Source organism: Lutra lutra, chromosome 3 (genome assembly GCF_902655055.1).
Source record: "Lutra lutra chromosome 3, mLutLut1.2, whole genome shotgun sequence".
NCBI classification, from domain to species: Eukaryota; Metazoa; Chordata; class Mammalia; order Carnivora; family Mustelidae; genus Lutra; species Lutra lutra.
In genome coordinates, this window is record NC_062280.1 from 72,558,915 (window position 1) to 72,575,430 (window position 16,516).

A 16,516-nucleotide genomic window follows, 5' to 3' on the forward strand; every position below is an offset into this window, starting at 1 on the left:
TTCCTAAGAGATTTCTGTAGATTTTGTTCAATTGAATCTTCAGTTAAAAACAAATAAAAAAATAATACAACCTTCCACAAAGAAAACACCAGACCCAGCTTCTTCAACCTGCAAATTCTACCAAACATTTAAGGAAAAAATAATATAAATTCTACACAAAACTTTCTATAAAATTGAAGATGAGAGACTACCTTCTTATACCTCTGATACCCAAACCAGAAAAAAGACATTGCAAGAGGAAAAAAAAAAAAAACACTACAGACCAATATTCTTAAGGAACATTGATGTAAACATTTTTAACAAACTTTTAGTAAATCAAACCCAACAATATATACAAAAATTAAAACACCATGACTAAGTCAGATTTATCCCAGGAAAGCAAGGTAGTCCAACGTTTAAAAATCAATCAATGTATTTCACTATATTAACAGATGTTAAAACAAAAAATAAACTAAAACCCTATATGAGCATCTCAATAGATACATTAAAAATGTTTGATAAAATCCACCCTCCATTACTGATAAAAACTTTCAGCTAATAGAAATTGAAGGGTACTTCCTCAACCTGATAAAAGCTATCTATGTAAAACAAAACAACAAACCCTACAGCTAACACCAGGCTGAATGGTGAAAAGGTAACCGCTTTCCTCCTAAGATCAGCAATAAGGAAGAAGGTCTGCTTTTCCACTTCTCCTTCTTTTTTTAAAAGATTTTATTTATTTTTTTTAAGATTTTATTTATTTGACAGAGATCATAAGTAGGCAGAGAGGCAGGCAGAGAGAGAGGGGGAAGCAGGCTCTCAGCAGAGAGCCTGATGCCAGGCTCAATCCCAGAACCCTGGGACCATGACCTGAGCCGAAGGCAGAGGTCTTAACCCACTGGGCCACCCAGGCGCCCCTTAAAGATTTTATTTTTAAGTAATCCCTACACCCAATGTGGGGCTTGAACTCACAACCCCAAGATGAAGCGTGACAAGCTCCACCAACTGAGCCTGCCAGGCTCCCCTACTTTTGCCACTTCTATTCAACATTTTACCAAAGGTTCTAGGTTGTGTAATAAGCAAGAATGAGAAATAAAGGAGCCCAGATTAGAAAAGAAGAAAAATTATCTTTATTCACAATGTGATAGTCTATGGAAAATACTATAAAATCTACTAAAAAACTAATAAAACTATTAAGTTTAGCAAGATTATAGAAGACTAATATACAAAAATCAATTGTATTTCTAAGTGTATTAGCAATGAATAACTAGAGATAGTAAAACAAAGCCATTTGCAATAGGCTCAAAAAGTGTAAATAATTACATACACATTTAACCAAGAAAATGTGTAAAATCTATATATTGCACACTACAAAACACTGCTAAGAAAAACTGGAGATCTAACTAAAAAGATATACTGTCTTCATGTAATAAGCTAAGAAATATCAGAAGAGACAAATGGAGACTGGAAGAATAATCTAGTTTTAATTAATGATTTACATCATATAAAAACATTAACAAAAATAAAGAGTTATGAATTTTAACTCCACAATCTTTGAAAACTGAAAAAGAACTGTTTGTAGGAGATACTCTGAACTAAGAGACAACACAGAAGGCAGCACTGAGAAGAAAGTGAGAGAATAAAATAAATGAGTGATGTTTGCCTCTGTAAAGCAAAGCAGGATAAACAATGAGACAGGCAGCAATGAAGGTTTACACAGAGACCTCATAGAAAGACTTTGCAACAAAAAGAGGCCTTGTTGGATTAAGCCTTACAGTATAAGGATACAAGGTTTTCAAAACACCTGTGACAAAACTTTAAAGTACTCAAGAATAGTTTTAGAGTAGCAATACTGTATTAATATTTTAAACGCTAATAAAAAGAGATGTGCCTTGTAAATAATCACAAACCTAAAAGTTGTTGCCATCTAAAAACGGGCAAATGATGTCAAAATTGTAACAGTTAACAAATGAAATTTAGGTTCTAGAATAAGTTCTTTGTATAACAAATCAAGAACATTTTTCAGATTTCATCAGATAAGTTGTTAGTTTACTTGTATTAACAACATTCAATCATTTACAATCAAAAAGTAAATTTGAATGCAGACATTAAGTGTCATCCCCCATTATCAAATTTTCAACTTGAATAAGTATGCCAAATGATATCTTGAAAGCATTTAAGTCAATTTCACTTTTGCTGGAATATTTAACTTCTGTATGTTTAAAATGAAAATGTCCATAAAGGAATCTGGATACTTAAAACAACAGATTTCATAAAAATATCTTAAATGCTGTGCATACTAATAACTTTTAAAATAACATATCCTCATATCTATGCTATTATAGATAACAGTAATTAATACAAACATCAAGAACAATCATTGTAGGAATACTGGTCATTTTTACACAGCTTGGCAAATTATCAAGTACCTGCTGGTTATTAATTTTCAAACATATGGGAGCCCTGTGGTAATACACATTAAATTGATTCTCTTCCACAAATATGGCATAATGAAAAAATGAATTATTAATCTTCTCTATAAGAAATCATTTAACTCATTCATATTTTTGGCAATGCACAACTTAGGTCTTTTACATGAAAAATGAATTAAAAACTTTAGTAAAATATGTTTTATTTACATGATCATGAAATTTAGGCCATTTTTCCCTCTATAGCCCTATTCTTTATGTGCAATACAGTTTTTATTACTTTATACAAGTTGCTAAACTTTGATTTCCTTAAAACTCAGATACACAAATGTACATAATTCACGCATTCTCACACAAAAAAAGTTCTTACATTAAACCACTAAGAACTTCACAAATTATGGGTATATCAAATAACAAGAGAAAGATAAATAATTTTCAATCAACTTAATTTTTTTCAATTTCACAAAATATATGGCTGCCTTAAGTGACATCATTATATGTCAAGTTTACAAGCATTTTTTCAGTAACTACTTTAAAAGTTATGATTTATATACACTTCATTTGTAGCCAGCTTTAATTTGTTTATAAATTAATAGTTTTTTAGTTTTCTAAAATCTTATGCTCCTTTTCTTTGAAGGAAAGGCAGGGGAAAAAAAACACTCTTACAGTAACATTTCAATTGTTTTTATTATAAGTGCCCTGAATACCGATATCAACTACTGACTAGCCTCAAAATCATTATAAATTATGTTAGTAATTAGTCATGAAATACCAAGGTAATTTAAATTAGAATTAAATATCCTAAAATAACTAAATAATTTACTATCATATTCAAGAATCTGACATGGAAATTTATACAAAATAACGTGATCTGCTGAAGCATTAGACTTCCATGTCCCATTACACTCCAAAAGAAAGCTGCAGGGTAATATAATCAATTACGCTCCCAAAATGCAATCTTCCCCTAGAGATCTACCTTGAAAAAAGAGATCTACATTGAAAAAAGAGAATCCAAAGAAATGAAATAGAAAAGGCAGTTGTTAATTTAATAGAACTTTATGCTAAAGTATCTGTCAGAAAATACTAAGGTCTGACAGCTTAATAAGAGAAAAATCGAGGGATGCCTGGGTGGCTCAGTGGGTTAAGCCTCTGCCTTCAGCTCAGGTCATGATCTCAGGGTCCTGGGATTGAGCCCATATTGGGCTCTCTGCTCAGCAGGGAGCCTGCTTCTCCTTCTCTCTCTGCCTGCCTATCTGCCTACTTGTGATCTCTCTGTCAAATAAATAAATAAAATCTTAAAAAAAAAAAAAAAAGAAAAAGAAAAATCTACCAGCCAATATTAGCAACAATAGTATTGTATATCACAATGCAGAAATAGTCTTCCTGGAATATGTTGTCATGCTTAAAAATATATGTGAAGAGCTTAGCAAAAAGCATGAATATATTCCAGAAGTGTTCTCTTCTATCCCCATTTTATATAAATCTGGAGCCATTCTAAAGCAGAATATAAAAAGATATGCTATACCGTTGACTACAGAATACTACAAAGTTTTATTGCCATTTAAACAAAGAAGCCATAACAGTTAAATGAGCTCAAGAAATAGGTTTCAGTATCACAAGGTGCCAGCTGTAAAGAGTTATGGCTAATTGAATATGGAACTCCTGCTTAATCAGATAACTGCTCTGCTATTTTCAAATGAAATGCCATTTCCATACTGCCTGAAAATGGCCCGTTTTATTGGTAACCAGAGAAAACAATATAAACTGTAAATAACATTAAGTGCTCTGTTTACCCATTCCAGGCACTGAAGTAGCAGGGGATCCAAGACGTCTTGGTAACACATTTGATGATAGGGCTGGAGTAACAGTTCTTTCTGGAGGTCCACCAGGGGCTGAACTGTCCTTTGGTGGTCCAGGAGATACTGGAACTTGTGGAGGAGGGCCCTGGCTAGAGCTTGGTGGTGTTGGAGAAAGGTTTCTCTGAGCTGCAGTTCGCTGACGAATCTCTGAGAATAAGAATTAAAAAGTGCATTTTGATTTCATATCCGTAAGGGCCAATACCACAAAATGACTCATGTTTAATAAAGTTTTGTAGCACCAGAAAGCATCTGTAGGGTCAAAACTTCTCATAATAAAAAGTTTGTAAGATGTGACATTGAAAACTGACTATAACAGATTACTCTGTTTCTCATCCTACACTTCCAACTACATATATCAAAAGCCTTGATCTAAGTCTATCTACAGATATCACTTTTCAAAATAAATTCAAATAAAATAAAATCATCACCCAATTATGCGTTATGCCTTTTTATGGTAAACCTTCATAATTTATGATAAAGGAAAGTAAGTTTATCAGAATTTGTGAAAACTCTGATGAAAATGGCAGCTTTCTTCAAGATAAGAAAAACATTAACTCTAAGAAATGAGTGAATAAGTATATTCCAGAATTATGAAATAATTTATGAGGTAGTTAATCTAAACAGTCACAGAAATGCTGAAAAGTAGTCTTTACTATTAGGTACTATTCCCAATCTCCTTTATACTATTACTGTCTTTTTGGTAATTTTTTTTTTTTTGCCAATACATTCAGTAAAGGAAAACTTCCACTCTGCATAAACAGTATCATCATAAATAAATCTTATCTTTTAGTTGCAGAAATTACAAGATTTTCTGTAAGGGGGCTGGTAAATGTGCCAAATCCAGGCCCCCGCCCCTTTTTTTAGTTTTATTAAAACACGACAATGCTTTTTTGTTTATATATTGTCTATAGCTGCTGTAGAAGAGCTGTAAGAAGATTTCTTTACAAGAAATCATATGGCTGTCAGAGTCATTTACTGTATTTACTATCTGACCCTTTACAGAAAGTTTCATGATCCCCTATTCCATAACACAAAATTCAATTCTATCATTTCCCCTTCCCACCAATACCTTACTTGATTGTTGATGGTAAGATCTCAAGAAGTGCTTATTGCTTTTTAATTCTACATATTAACTTAAATTATCACAAATCCTGAAACAGCAGGCTAAAACTAAACAAGTTAAATTTTAATTGGCATGACTGGTAAAATTGCATACATCCAGAAGCAAAATACTTTAAATTTGGACTCTATTTGACAGTTAAAGATTTTCATGAACAGTTCATTGCAACTAAAAGATAGCTCTAGCATCAGGCTTCAGTTTACTACAATCTGGCAGAAAAGTTTGGTTAGAATCCTGGCTGTAGCTTACAGCATTACAAGACTTCAGATGAGCTAACTTCATTAACATCTCTTTATCTGTAAATTTAGGATAATAATATTAATAGAATTGTTACAAGGATTAAATGATGTCTGTATTGATAGTTCACATTTATCAAATACATAATATCTCAGATGATGGTGTTTTCACACAAAGTATTTTCAAATGACCAGTTAGTAAGCTGTAATTACCAAGACCAACTAATCTTCCTCTGGCTCTTAATTTAGTCTCTAACCTAGCCACTAAAATAATAAATTACAAGCAGATCATCATTATATAAATGGAACTACCTTTATATCTGGCTATTTTTCATGCAGTTTATATAGAAATTTTCAGATTTTACCTAATTGTATCCTAGTATCTCCTGAAAATTAGCTGGTTACTTAATTATCTTTACTCAAAGGAACTCTTAAAAGGTGGATACACATTAGGAAAGCTATGAAATGCTGCAAAAGGTAGCGAGGGGCACCTGGCTGGCTCTGTTGGTAAAGCATGCAACTCAGTTTCAGAGTTGTGAGTTGAAGCCCCACAGTGGTGCCTACTTAAAAAAAAAAAAAAAAAAAAAAAAAAAAAAAAAAAAAGGGTGCCTGGATAGCTCAGTGGGTTAAGCCGCTGCCTTCGGCTCAGGTCATGATCTCGGGGTCCTGGGATCGAGTCTGCTCAGCAGGGAGCCTGCTTCCCTCTCTCTCTCTCTCTCTCTGCCTGCCTCTCCATCTACTTGTGATCTCTCTCTGTCAAATAAATAAATAAAGTCTTTTTAAAAAAAAATTAAAAAAAAATAAAAAATAAAAAGTTGCAAAAGGTACTAAGATCAATGAAATTATATTAAGGTTAGATCATTTAAATTAATTTTTAAAAAACAAGGTATCAAATACTATAAATCACTTTTTAGCCCATTTTCAGGTAAAAGATTAACTCCAAAAAAATGACATTTTTCATCCAGATAAGTAAAACTTTAACATGTATCAAACTATATTAAAAGTAATTATTATTCTTTCACTTCTTGAACAAAGACTTGAAACTGCTTTCTCTGAATGTGAACCTACCCTGGGAATATTAATTAAAGTACCCTTTTAACATATATCACTCATATCACTCATGAACTACTAAAAGTTGAGGTCTATAACTAGCTAGGTTAACAAAGGACACCATGTCTAACATTCCATGAAAGAGACATGGCTTAACAATTTCCGAACCTAAATTTAGACAGAAAAAGGAGAAAAATGATATAAGAGAGTCAGGAAAGGGAGAAAACATAGTTCCATTGTTTTCAAAGGAAAAGCACATAACAAAGAGTTACCTATCAATAGGAGAAAATAGCTAGCAATACAACACCAAATCTATATTTGGTAAGGTGTTAGGAAATATTCTGGTAGTCTCAATTTAAAACATCTAAGATTTATCTACTTTTAGTTATTTGCCATTCACAAATGCTTTGTAATATAATTACTCTAAAAACTTCCTGGTATTCAACAAAGTATTATATTGGTTTTAGTTAACATTTCCTGCATTTAAATGTAAAATACCATTCCACAAAAAAAGATTTACGAAGCATTTCACATCAATCTGGTAAAGTATCATAAGGAGTGGTGCGTAAGTTCAATTCTTGACTAGATGATGTTTCAACATCCTTATCAGTGTCTGTATTTTTAAATTCCAAACGAAGCAAACAGAATCTAAATGAGATTTGAAACTTCTATATTACAATAAACAAAAGAAAACAAAATTTAAAATAATGATAAAATGGCACCTAAGTGGATCAGTCAGTTAAAAAAATGATAAAACAAGATAGTTGTTAAAAAGCATAGACTCTGTCTGAAATAAATTAAAGACAAATACCATATGATTTGACTCACATGTGGAATTTAAGAAACAAAACAGATGAACATAAAGGGAGAAAAAAGAGGCAATCCATAAAACAGACTCTTAACTACAGAGAACTAAGGGTCACTGTAGGAGAGGTGGGTGGGAGGGGGTGGAGATGGGTTAAATGGGTGATAGGGATTAAGGAGAGCACTTGTGATGAGCCTGGGATGTTGTACTATAAGTGATGAATCACTAAATTCTACACCTGAAACTAATATTACACTGTATGTTAACTGGAATTTAAATAAAAACTTGAAACTACAAAGAAAAAAAAGCAGACTCTGGGATCAAGGTGTGTTGATTTAAATTTCAGCTCTACCCTGTTTATTAGATATATATGCAGCCTTTTCCAAGTTGCTGACAAAACTCAGTTCAGCTTCCTTGTAACAGCAATACTTACCCACTTAATAGTTGTTACAAAGAGTAAATGAGATAAGCAAAGCGAAGGGCTTAACCAAAGCATAGGTACTTCATAAGTACTTAATAAACAAAAACTATAAGAAGTAGTATTCATCTAAAGGTTCCAGAGATCACAATAAATCAAAAGCTAACCAATCTAGAATTTATATAAAATGTAAACATTAATGTACAAATTAAATGTTTCCCTAAACTTATTTGTGAACGTATTTAAATGTATAAATTCACAATTTATGCAAAAACTTAAATCGAGCTTAACTCTAGGCTTGCTCTCAAATAATTCTTGAAATAAATATTCTATAACACAAATAATTCTCTTGATTTATCAGATTTTTAAAAACTGATTGCTTACATACTTGTAGAGGGTTTTAGCCTCGTTTTGATATTAAGCTATAATAGGAAGAATACCACACTATAGTTAGGAGGCCTGGATTTTCATCCTAGCTAATACCATCAGTTCCCTATCCACTCTGGGTTTCAAATTTCTTTAAAGAGCGTTGGCAAAACTACAAAGACAATCCTCATATTTTCCCTAGCACTGGTCAAAGGTTTTCTCAACATTATGTCCAGTGCGAAGCCTCATAAGAAAAAGCATCAAGAAAAAGCCTTTGAATGATTCACATTTGCAAAAGTGGAGATTCTTTAATTTAGGGTGAATTTGGCTCTTTGTAAGTGATTATTAAATGTAGTTAAGTGAGACGTGGGGATATAGCTTCAGGAGAGTTTCTATTTTAAAATTTATGAAAATTCTGGTCTCTATTGTTTAAATTTATATGATTCCTTTAAATAATCAAAATAATAAAGACCATGCACCTGGCATCTCTTCCTTTTGCTTTCAAAATTTTTTCTAAGGTCTATGTTGACTGTATCATCTTCTACATATCCTACTTATAATAAGCTACTTTAAATTCAGCCTCTGCCCTACTTCTCTATTTAAATTGTTTTTTCAATAGGTGGATGACTTTTTAATAACAAAATGACTCCATAACTACTTCCCTCCCATAGAGGCAAAGGAAATGAAAGAGAGAAAAATAAAGAGAGAGAGAAAACTTCCCCCAACATTTCATTCCTCAACTCTGCAACCTATCAGATTCGATGACTTCGTTTGTCTTCTACTTAACCTGACCCCCTTTGCAGACTATGACAGCAGATGCCATCCCTACTACACTTCAACTTTCTAGACACCAGTTTAATTCTGATTTTAACTCTCATCATTCCTTCTGTCTTTTTCCTGAGTTCCTCCTTTCTCCTTCTACCCTTAAGTGTTAATGTTTCCTAGAGTTCTGCCATAGCCTTCTTAATCTGTTTTCTCTCCCTGGGCAATTTCAGTCAGTCCCATGGTTTGAAGAATATCCTCTATTATCCCAATCATTCCTACTCTGTACCTATAACCTTAACCTTTTTCCTGAGCTCCATATAAAATAATCAATTACCTATAAACCATACCACCTGGATGTCACTTGATTCAACAAAGCCAAAAGCAAATCCATTATCTTCTAAATAAAGCTACTACTCCAATTCTTATGTTTCTTATCTTGAGTAAAACACTAACATCTACCCAGCTACCAAAAACCTAGGTGATATCTGGTCCCCTCCTCCCAGACCCCACTATCCAAATCTAGTATCATCAAATCTTGTCAATCTACTCTTAAATCTTAATAATCTTCTAAATCTCTTCTTTTGCAACTCCTTTGCCACAACTTTATATAGTACAGACCTTTTACTCTTTACTATATTAGATAATATCTTAATCTTATCTCCATGTCTTCAGCCTTTCATTCTCCATATTACCAAGAAAAAAAAAGAAAGAAAGAAAAAAAAAAAGAAAAGAAAATGTTCTAAAATGCAAAGCCTCCAGAGGCTTCCCATGTTTCATATAAGATAAAGTCCCAAACTCCATAATGTTGCATACAAAATACTTCATAATTATCCCTCCCTCACATAAACACCACCTCCCTTTTTCAGGCATATAGCACTATTTGCAGTCCCTCAAGGTAACAACTTGTTTCTCTTTTCTTATCTTTGCATGTGAAGTAGACCTGAAGAGTCCTTTCCCAATGCATTCTCAAAGCAAATTGTTACTAAAATTTATAATGCCTTATGATTTGTACCTACCTTCATTGTGGCCCTTAGTATGTTAAGATTATGTAGATGTGCACACTCTTTTGAACCAAGAGCTCCCAGATTTAAAAAAATGCATCTTTGCAGCCCCAGGATTTGGCAAGTAACTAGCAAGAGTATGAGCTTAATAAACATCCATGAAATAAATTTACTTTCCCCTTGCATTTTAATATCAAATTTCCAACTGCCTATTACCCAACTTAGATGGTGTAGTAGGCACAATAATGGCCTCCCTAACATGTCCACATCCTCAACCTCAGAACCTATAAATGTTATGCTACATGCAAGGGGAATTAAGACAGCAGACGGAATTAAAATTGTTAATCAGCTGAATAAGTGTTGCCTGCTACATTGAGAATTTCAGCCTAACTTGAGAGCATACAAATAAGCTACCTTCAAGCAAAAAATATGCTAATCATATATACCACTTGCTAGCCTTTAGTTTATTATTTTGTTCTTCTGCTTTTTAAATTAAGAATACATTTTGCTTATATTATTTATAAACAAATAGTACAATTTAAAAATGAGCAGAGGACCTGAGTAGACATTTTTCCAAAGAAGACATACAGATGGCCAACAGACACATGAAAAGAAACTCAACATCACTAATCATCAAGGAAATGAGTATCAACACTACAATGAGATATCAACTCACACTAGTTAGATTGGCTAGTATCAAAAAGATAAGAAATAACAAGTGTTGGCAAGGATGTGGAAGAAAGGGAACCCTTGTAAACTGTTGGTAGGAATGTAAATTGGTGCAATCACTGTGGAAAACAATATGGAGTTTCCTCAAAAAAATTAAAAATTTAAAGTAGAAATACCATACAACTTCCACTTCTATTTACCAGAAAAAAACAAAAACACCAATTTTCTGAAAAGTTATATGCACCCTTATGTTCAGTGTATCATTATGTACAATAGCTAAGATATAGAAGCAACCTAAGTGCCCATCAACAGACGAATGATCAAGAAGATATGATATAGATAAACAGATACACACATACACACACACACATATGCATACAACAGAATATTACCCAGCCATCAAAAAGGATGAAATCTTGCCACTTGCAACAATATGCATGGGCCTAGATGGTATTATACTAAGTGAAATAAGTTAGACAGAAAAAGACAAGTTACCATATGATTTCACTTATATGTAGAATCTAAAAAAAAAAAAAAAACAAATGAACAAATAAAATGAAAAACAGACTCATAAATACAGAGACAAACTGTTGGTTGTCAGAGAATGGTGGTGGGGGGACAAATTAGATGAAGGGGATTAAGAGACACAAATTTACAACTATAAAAGACCTCACTGGGACAAAAAGTACACTATAGGGAATATAGTCAACAATATTGCATTAACTTTGGTGACAGATGGTAACTACACGTGGCTTGGAGAGTCTTTTATAATGCACACAATTGTCAAATAACTATGTTGTACACCTAAAACTAATTTAATGTTGTATACCAATTATATTTCAATTAAAAACAGAATATGTTTTGCTTTATAGTTCTTTATCTCAACACTTACTTTTTTTCATGACCTTGACTATCTATTTCCACTTTAATTTGTCTCCTACCTCTTTCAACTTTAAACAACCTGCACCTTGCAGTTCATCAAGGTTCCATTTGGCAAATTACTACTTTATAACATTTAAACAAAATTCGCTAATTCTAAAAAAAAAATTTCTTTCATTTCCTTCAACTCATTTATTAAGCAACCACTATGAGTAAGGCACTATCAAATGGAATGCAGAGTTGCATATAGAGGTGGCAAGCAAAGATAACACAAAATCATGAAATATCAGGTAAATGCCATAGAAAAAGGAACCAACAAAGTACCATGGAGAGTCCAAGAATGGGGAGATTAAATTCAGTGATGGGATGCAGGAAGGGTTCATGGTAATGGTGGCATTTAAGAACACTGAAAAATGGATGGGAAGCTAAATGCCTCTGTTACCTGTACTAAGGTACATGTAGAGTTTTAAAATACAGGTTCAAAATTCTTTGATTTGCCATCCTATGAGGGAGGGAGGATGCCTATGTCTCCTCCCTTGAATCTGTGTTCTGTTACCCTTCACCAAGAGAATATAGGGGCTCCAATTTTCTGGACTACTTTCTGTCTCTTGGGTTGCTTGCTCTTAGAACCCAGCCACCAGGTTGGAGCAAATCCAAGTGACCCCATGAGAGAAGTCTATGTGGAGAGGAACTAAGTGCCAGCACCAACTTGTCAGCCACGTATATAAGCCATCTTGGTAGTATATCTTCAGGGCCCAATCAGGTAGCTCCAAGAGATATGAGGCAGAGATGAGCAATCTCAGCCAAACCTCAACAACACCACAAATTCATGAGCAAAACAAATTAAGGTTGTTCTAAGCCATTAAGTTTTGGGGTGTTTTTATACAATAGATAACCGTAACGGTATAGATACAACACTTAAGAACACCCGAAAAAAGTGAATTTACTGTTTTACCAGTGTTTTCCAGATTTTCTTAATCAGACATACATCCCCCCAAACAGCAAAATATGAAGTATTATTCCCTTTGCTGTCAAGATTATATAAGATTAGTGATTCTACTTTAATCTTCCATATCTGCCATGGAACACAAGTAAGTAAACTCTAAAAACCTACTTAAGGAAATTATAATCCATTTTCTAGAGCCATTAAATTTTTCTACAATACTTACTCTGATTTCAAATTTAGCTGTGGGGGAATACAATTGACTTTTCTTTTGTTAATTTCATTAGTAGAAAAAACATTTCATTAGTAGAGATGCAGGGTTATGTTCAAAGGTAAAAAAGAATGCCTATGTAGCTTCCTTTTGAAACAAATATAGGAGAGTCTGTTAAGGATTTCTAATCATAACCAAATCCTAGAACCTTGCCATTAGGGATAACTGCACCATTTTCAAGTTCAAGCACCCCTCTCTGAAACCACAGTTACTTTTCCAGATTAATTCCCCTGTTATTCTTTCAACTCCAAGAGGATCTATGACCCATTAGTTATTAAAGGGGTCAGCAAACTTTTTTTGTGAAGTATTAGATAGTAAATATTTTAGGCTTTGTGGACCATACACAGTTACTCTTGCATATTCTTCTTCTTTTTTTATTTTTTTGGACATTGCAGACAAAGGGCTGATATCCAAGATCTATAAAGAACTCCTCAAACTCAACACTCAAAATATAGATAATCACGTCAAAAAATGGACAGAAGACATGAACAGACACTTCTCCAATGAAGACATACAAATGGCTAGCAGACACATGAAAAAATGTTCATCATCATTAGCCATCAGGGAAATTCTAATGAAAACCACACTGAGATACCATCTTATACCAGTTAAAATGGCAAAGATTAACAAGACAGTAAACAAGAAATGTTGGAGAGGATGTGGAGAAAGGGGAACCCTCTTACACTGTTGGTGGGAATGCAAGTTGGTGCAGCCACTTTGGAAAACAGTGTGGAGATTCCTCAAAAAATTAAAAATAGAGCTACCCTATGACCCTGCCATTGCACTACTGGGTATTTATGCCAAAGATACAGATGTAGTGAAAAGAAGGGCCATATGTACCCCAATAGTAGCAATGGCCACAATAGCCAAACTGTGGAAAGAGCCTAGATGTCCTTCAACAGACAAATGGATAAAGAAGATGTGGTCCATATATACAATGAAATATTACTCAGTCATCAGAAAAGATGAATACCCAACTTTTGTATCAACATGGATGGGACTGAAGGAGATTATGCTGAGTGAAATAAGTCAAGCAGAGAAAGTCAATTATCATATGGTTTCACTTACTTGTGGAACATAAGGAATAACATGGAGGACATTAGGACAAGGAAAGGAAAAAATGAATTGGGGGAAATCAGAGGAGGAGAGGAACTGTAAGAGACTGTGGACTCTGAAAAACAAATTGAAGGTTTTAGAGGGGAGGCGGGTGGGGCGATGGGTGAGCGTGGTGGTGGGTATTAAGGACGGCATGTATTGCATGGAGCACTGGGTGTGGCACATAAACAATGAGTATTGGAACACTGAAAAAATTAAATTTTTTTTAAAAAGAACACTTTAAAAATGTAAAACCAATTCTAAGGTCAAGAGCCATATAAAACAGATCTTGTAGTTTGCAGACTCCTCTATTAACATTCCCAACACCTTTGTCCATCATCCTCCCCTCATGTCCTTATTTCCTTCATGATCATCTTAGATCCCATAAGACACTGTTATAGTCACTCCCTTGTGAACAATTTCACCTCCTCTGCCCCTTTATCACTTTATTTAATCCATTAAGTAAAACCCCAACCCTGGTTAAGACCAACTCTCTTCCTACTTCACACCTGTATCCACACAGAACTAAACACAACTGGAAAACATGTACAAGCATGCTTTAAATTCATGACTGTTACCTAATTTACTCTTTCTTTCCTTCCTTTTCCTTCTTTTCCTTCTTTATAAGTAGTGGGATCCCACTGTGGGGTTTGAATTCATGACCTTGAGATCAACACCTGAGCTGAGACCGAGCCGGATACTTAACCAAAACTGTGCCACCCAGGTGCCCCAGATTCACAACTATTAACTTTAAGTGGATATTAGTGTCCCCTGGCATTCCGACATTGTTCTAATCCATTTACTCTCACTCCACTAGAGATTTATTTTATATATTCTCTTCAGGCCCCCAATATCATCTTCCCCATTCTCACTCTCATTAAGAATACAGATACAATCAAAAGACAATTCCCACCAGTTACCTATATCGGCCCATGTTCTCTGTCTTCACTCCTTACTACTGACAAACTATGCATGCTCCCATCAAAAGCTAACTCCCTCTATGCTACCTACAGCAATCTACACATTTAATGCAATCCCTATCAAAATCCCACCCATTTTTTCAAAGAAATGGAAAAAATAATCCTAAAATTTATATGGAACCACAAAAGACCTCGAATAGCCAAAGGAATATTGAAAAAGAAAGCCAGAGTTGGTGGCATCACAATTCCAGACTTCAAGCTCTATTACAAAGCTGTCATCATCAAGACAGCATGGCACTGGCACAAAAACAGACACATAGATCAATGGAACAGAATAGAGAGCCCAGAAATAGACCCTCAACTCTATGGTCAACTCATCTTCGACAAAGCAAAGAATGTCCAATGGAAAAAAGACAGCCTCTTCAATAAATGGTGTTGGGAAAATTGGACGGCCACATGCAGAAAAATGAAATTGGACCATTTCCTTACACCACACACAAAAATAGACTCCAAATGGATCAAGGACCTCAATGTGAGAAAAGAATCCATCAAAATCCTTGAGGAGAATACAGGCACAAACCTCTTTGACCTCAGCCGCAGCAACATCTTCCTAGGAACATCGCCAAAGGCAAGGGAAGCAAGGGCAAAAATGAACTATTGGGATTTCATCAAGATCAAAAGCTTTTGCACAGCAAAGGAAACAGTTAACAAAACCAAAAGACAACTGACAGAATGGGAGAAGATATTTGCAAATGACATATCAGATAAAGGGCTAGTGTCCAAAATCTATAAAGAACTTGGCAAACTCAACACCCAAAGAACAAATAATCCAATCAAGAAATGGGCAGAAGACATGAACAGACATTTCTGCAAAGACATCCAGATGGCCAATAGACACATGAAAAAGTGCTCCATATCACTCGGCATCAGGGAAATACAAATCAAAACCACAATGAGATATCACCTCACACCAGTCAGAATGGCTAAAATTAACAAGTCAGGAAATGACAGATGCTGGTGAGGAAACGGAGAGAGGGGAACCCTCCTACACTGTTGGTGGGAATGCAAGCTGGTGCAGCCACTCTGGAAAACAGCATGGAGGTTCCTCAAAAAGTTGAAAATAGAACTACCCTATGAACCAGCAATTGCACTACTGGGTATTTACCCTAAAGATACAAACGTAGTGATCCGAAGGGGCACGTGCACCCGAATGTTTATAGCAGCAATGTCTACAATAGCTCAACTATGGAAAGAACCTAGATGTCCATCAACAGATGAATGGATAAAGAAGATGTGGTATATATACACAATGGAATACTATGCAGCCATCAAAAGAAATGAAATCTTGCCATTTGCAACGACGTGGAAGGAACTAGAGGGTATCATGCTTAGTGAAATAAGTCAATCGGAGAAAGACAACTATCACATATCTCCCTGATATGAGGAAGTGGAGATGCAACATGGGGGGTTAAGGGGGTAGGAGAAGAATAAATGAAACAAGATGGGATCAGGAGGGAGACAAACCATAAGTGACTCTTAATTTCACAGAACAAACTGAGGGTTGATGGGGGGAGGGGGGTCGGAAGAGGGGGGTGGGGTTATGGACATTGGGGAGGGTATGTGCTATGGTGAGTGCTGTGAAGTGTGTAAACCTGGCGATTCACAGACCTATACCCCTGGGGATAAAAATATATGTTTATAAAAAAATTTT

The 16,516-nt window shown here is 34.6% G+C and overlaps 1 protein-coding gene across 5 annotated transcripts in view; it reads right to left on the reverse strand.

The window, feature by feature from the left end:
* LNPK (lunapark, ER junction formation factor) overlaps positions 1-16,516 on the reverse strand; it is an 85,958-nt gene that overhangs the window by 20,700 nt on the left and 48,742 nt on the right. For all 5 annotated transcript variants that reach the window (XM_047722248.1, XM_047722246.1, XM_047722250.1 and 2 more), the window contains one exon: positions 4,202-4,414. In XM_047722248.1, coding sequence (XP_047578204.1) covers positions 4,202-4,414 — 213 coding nt within the window. The remainder of the gene's footprint in view (positions 1-4,201; positions 4,415-16,516) is intronic.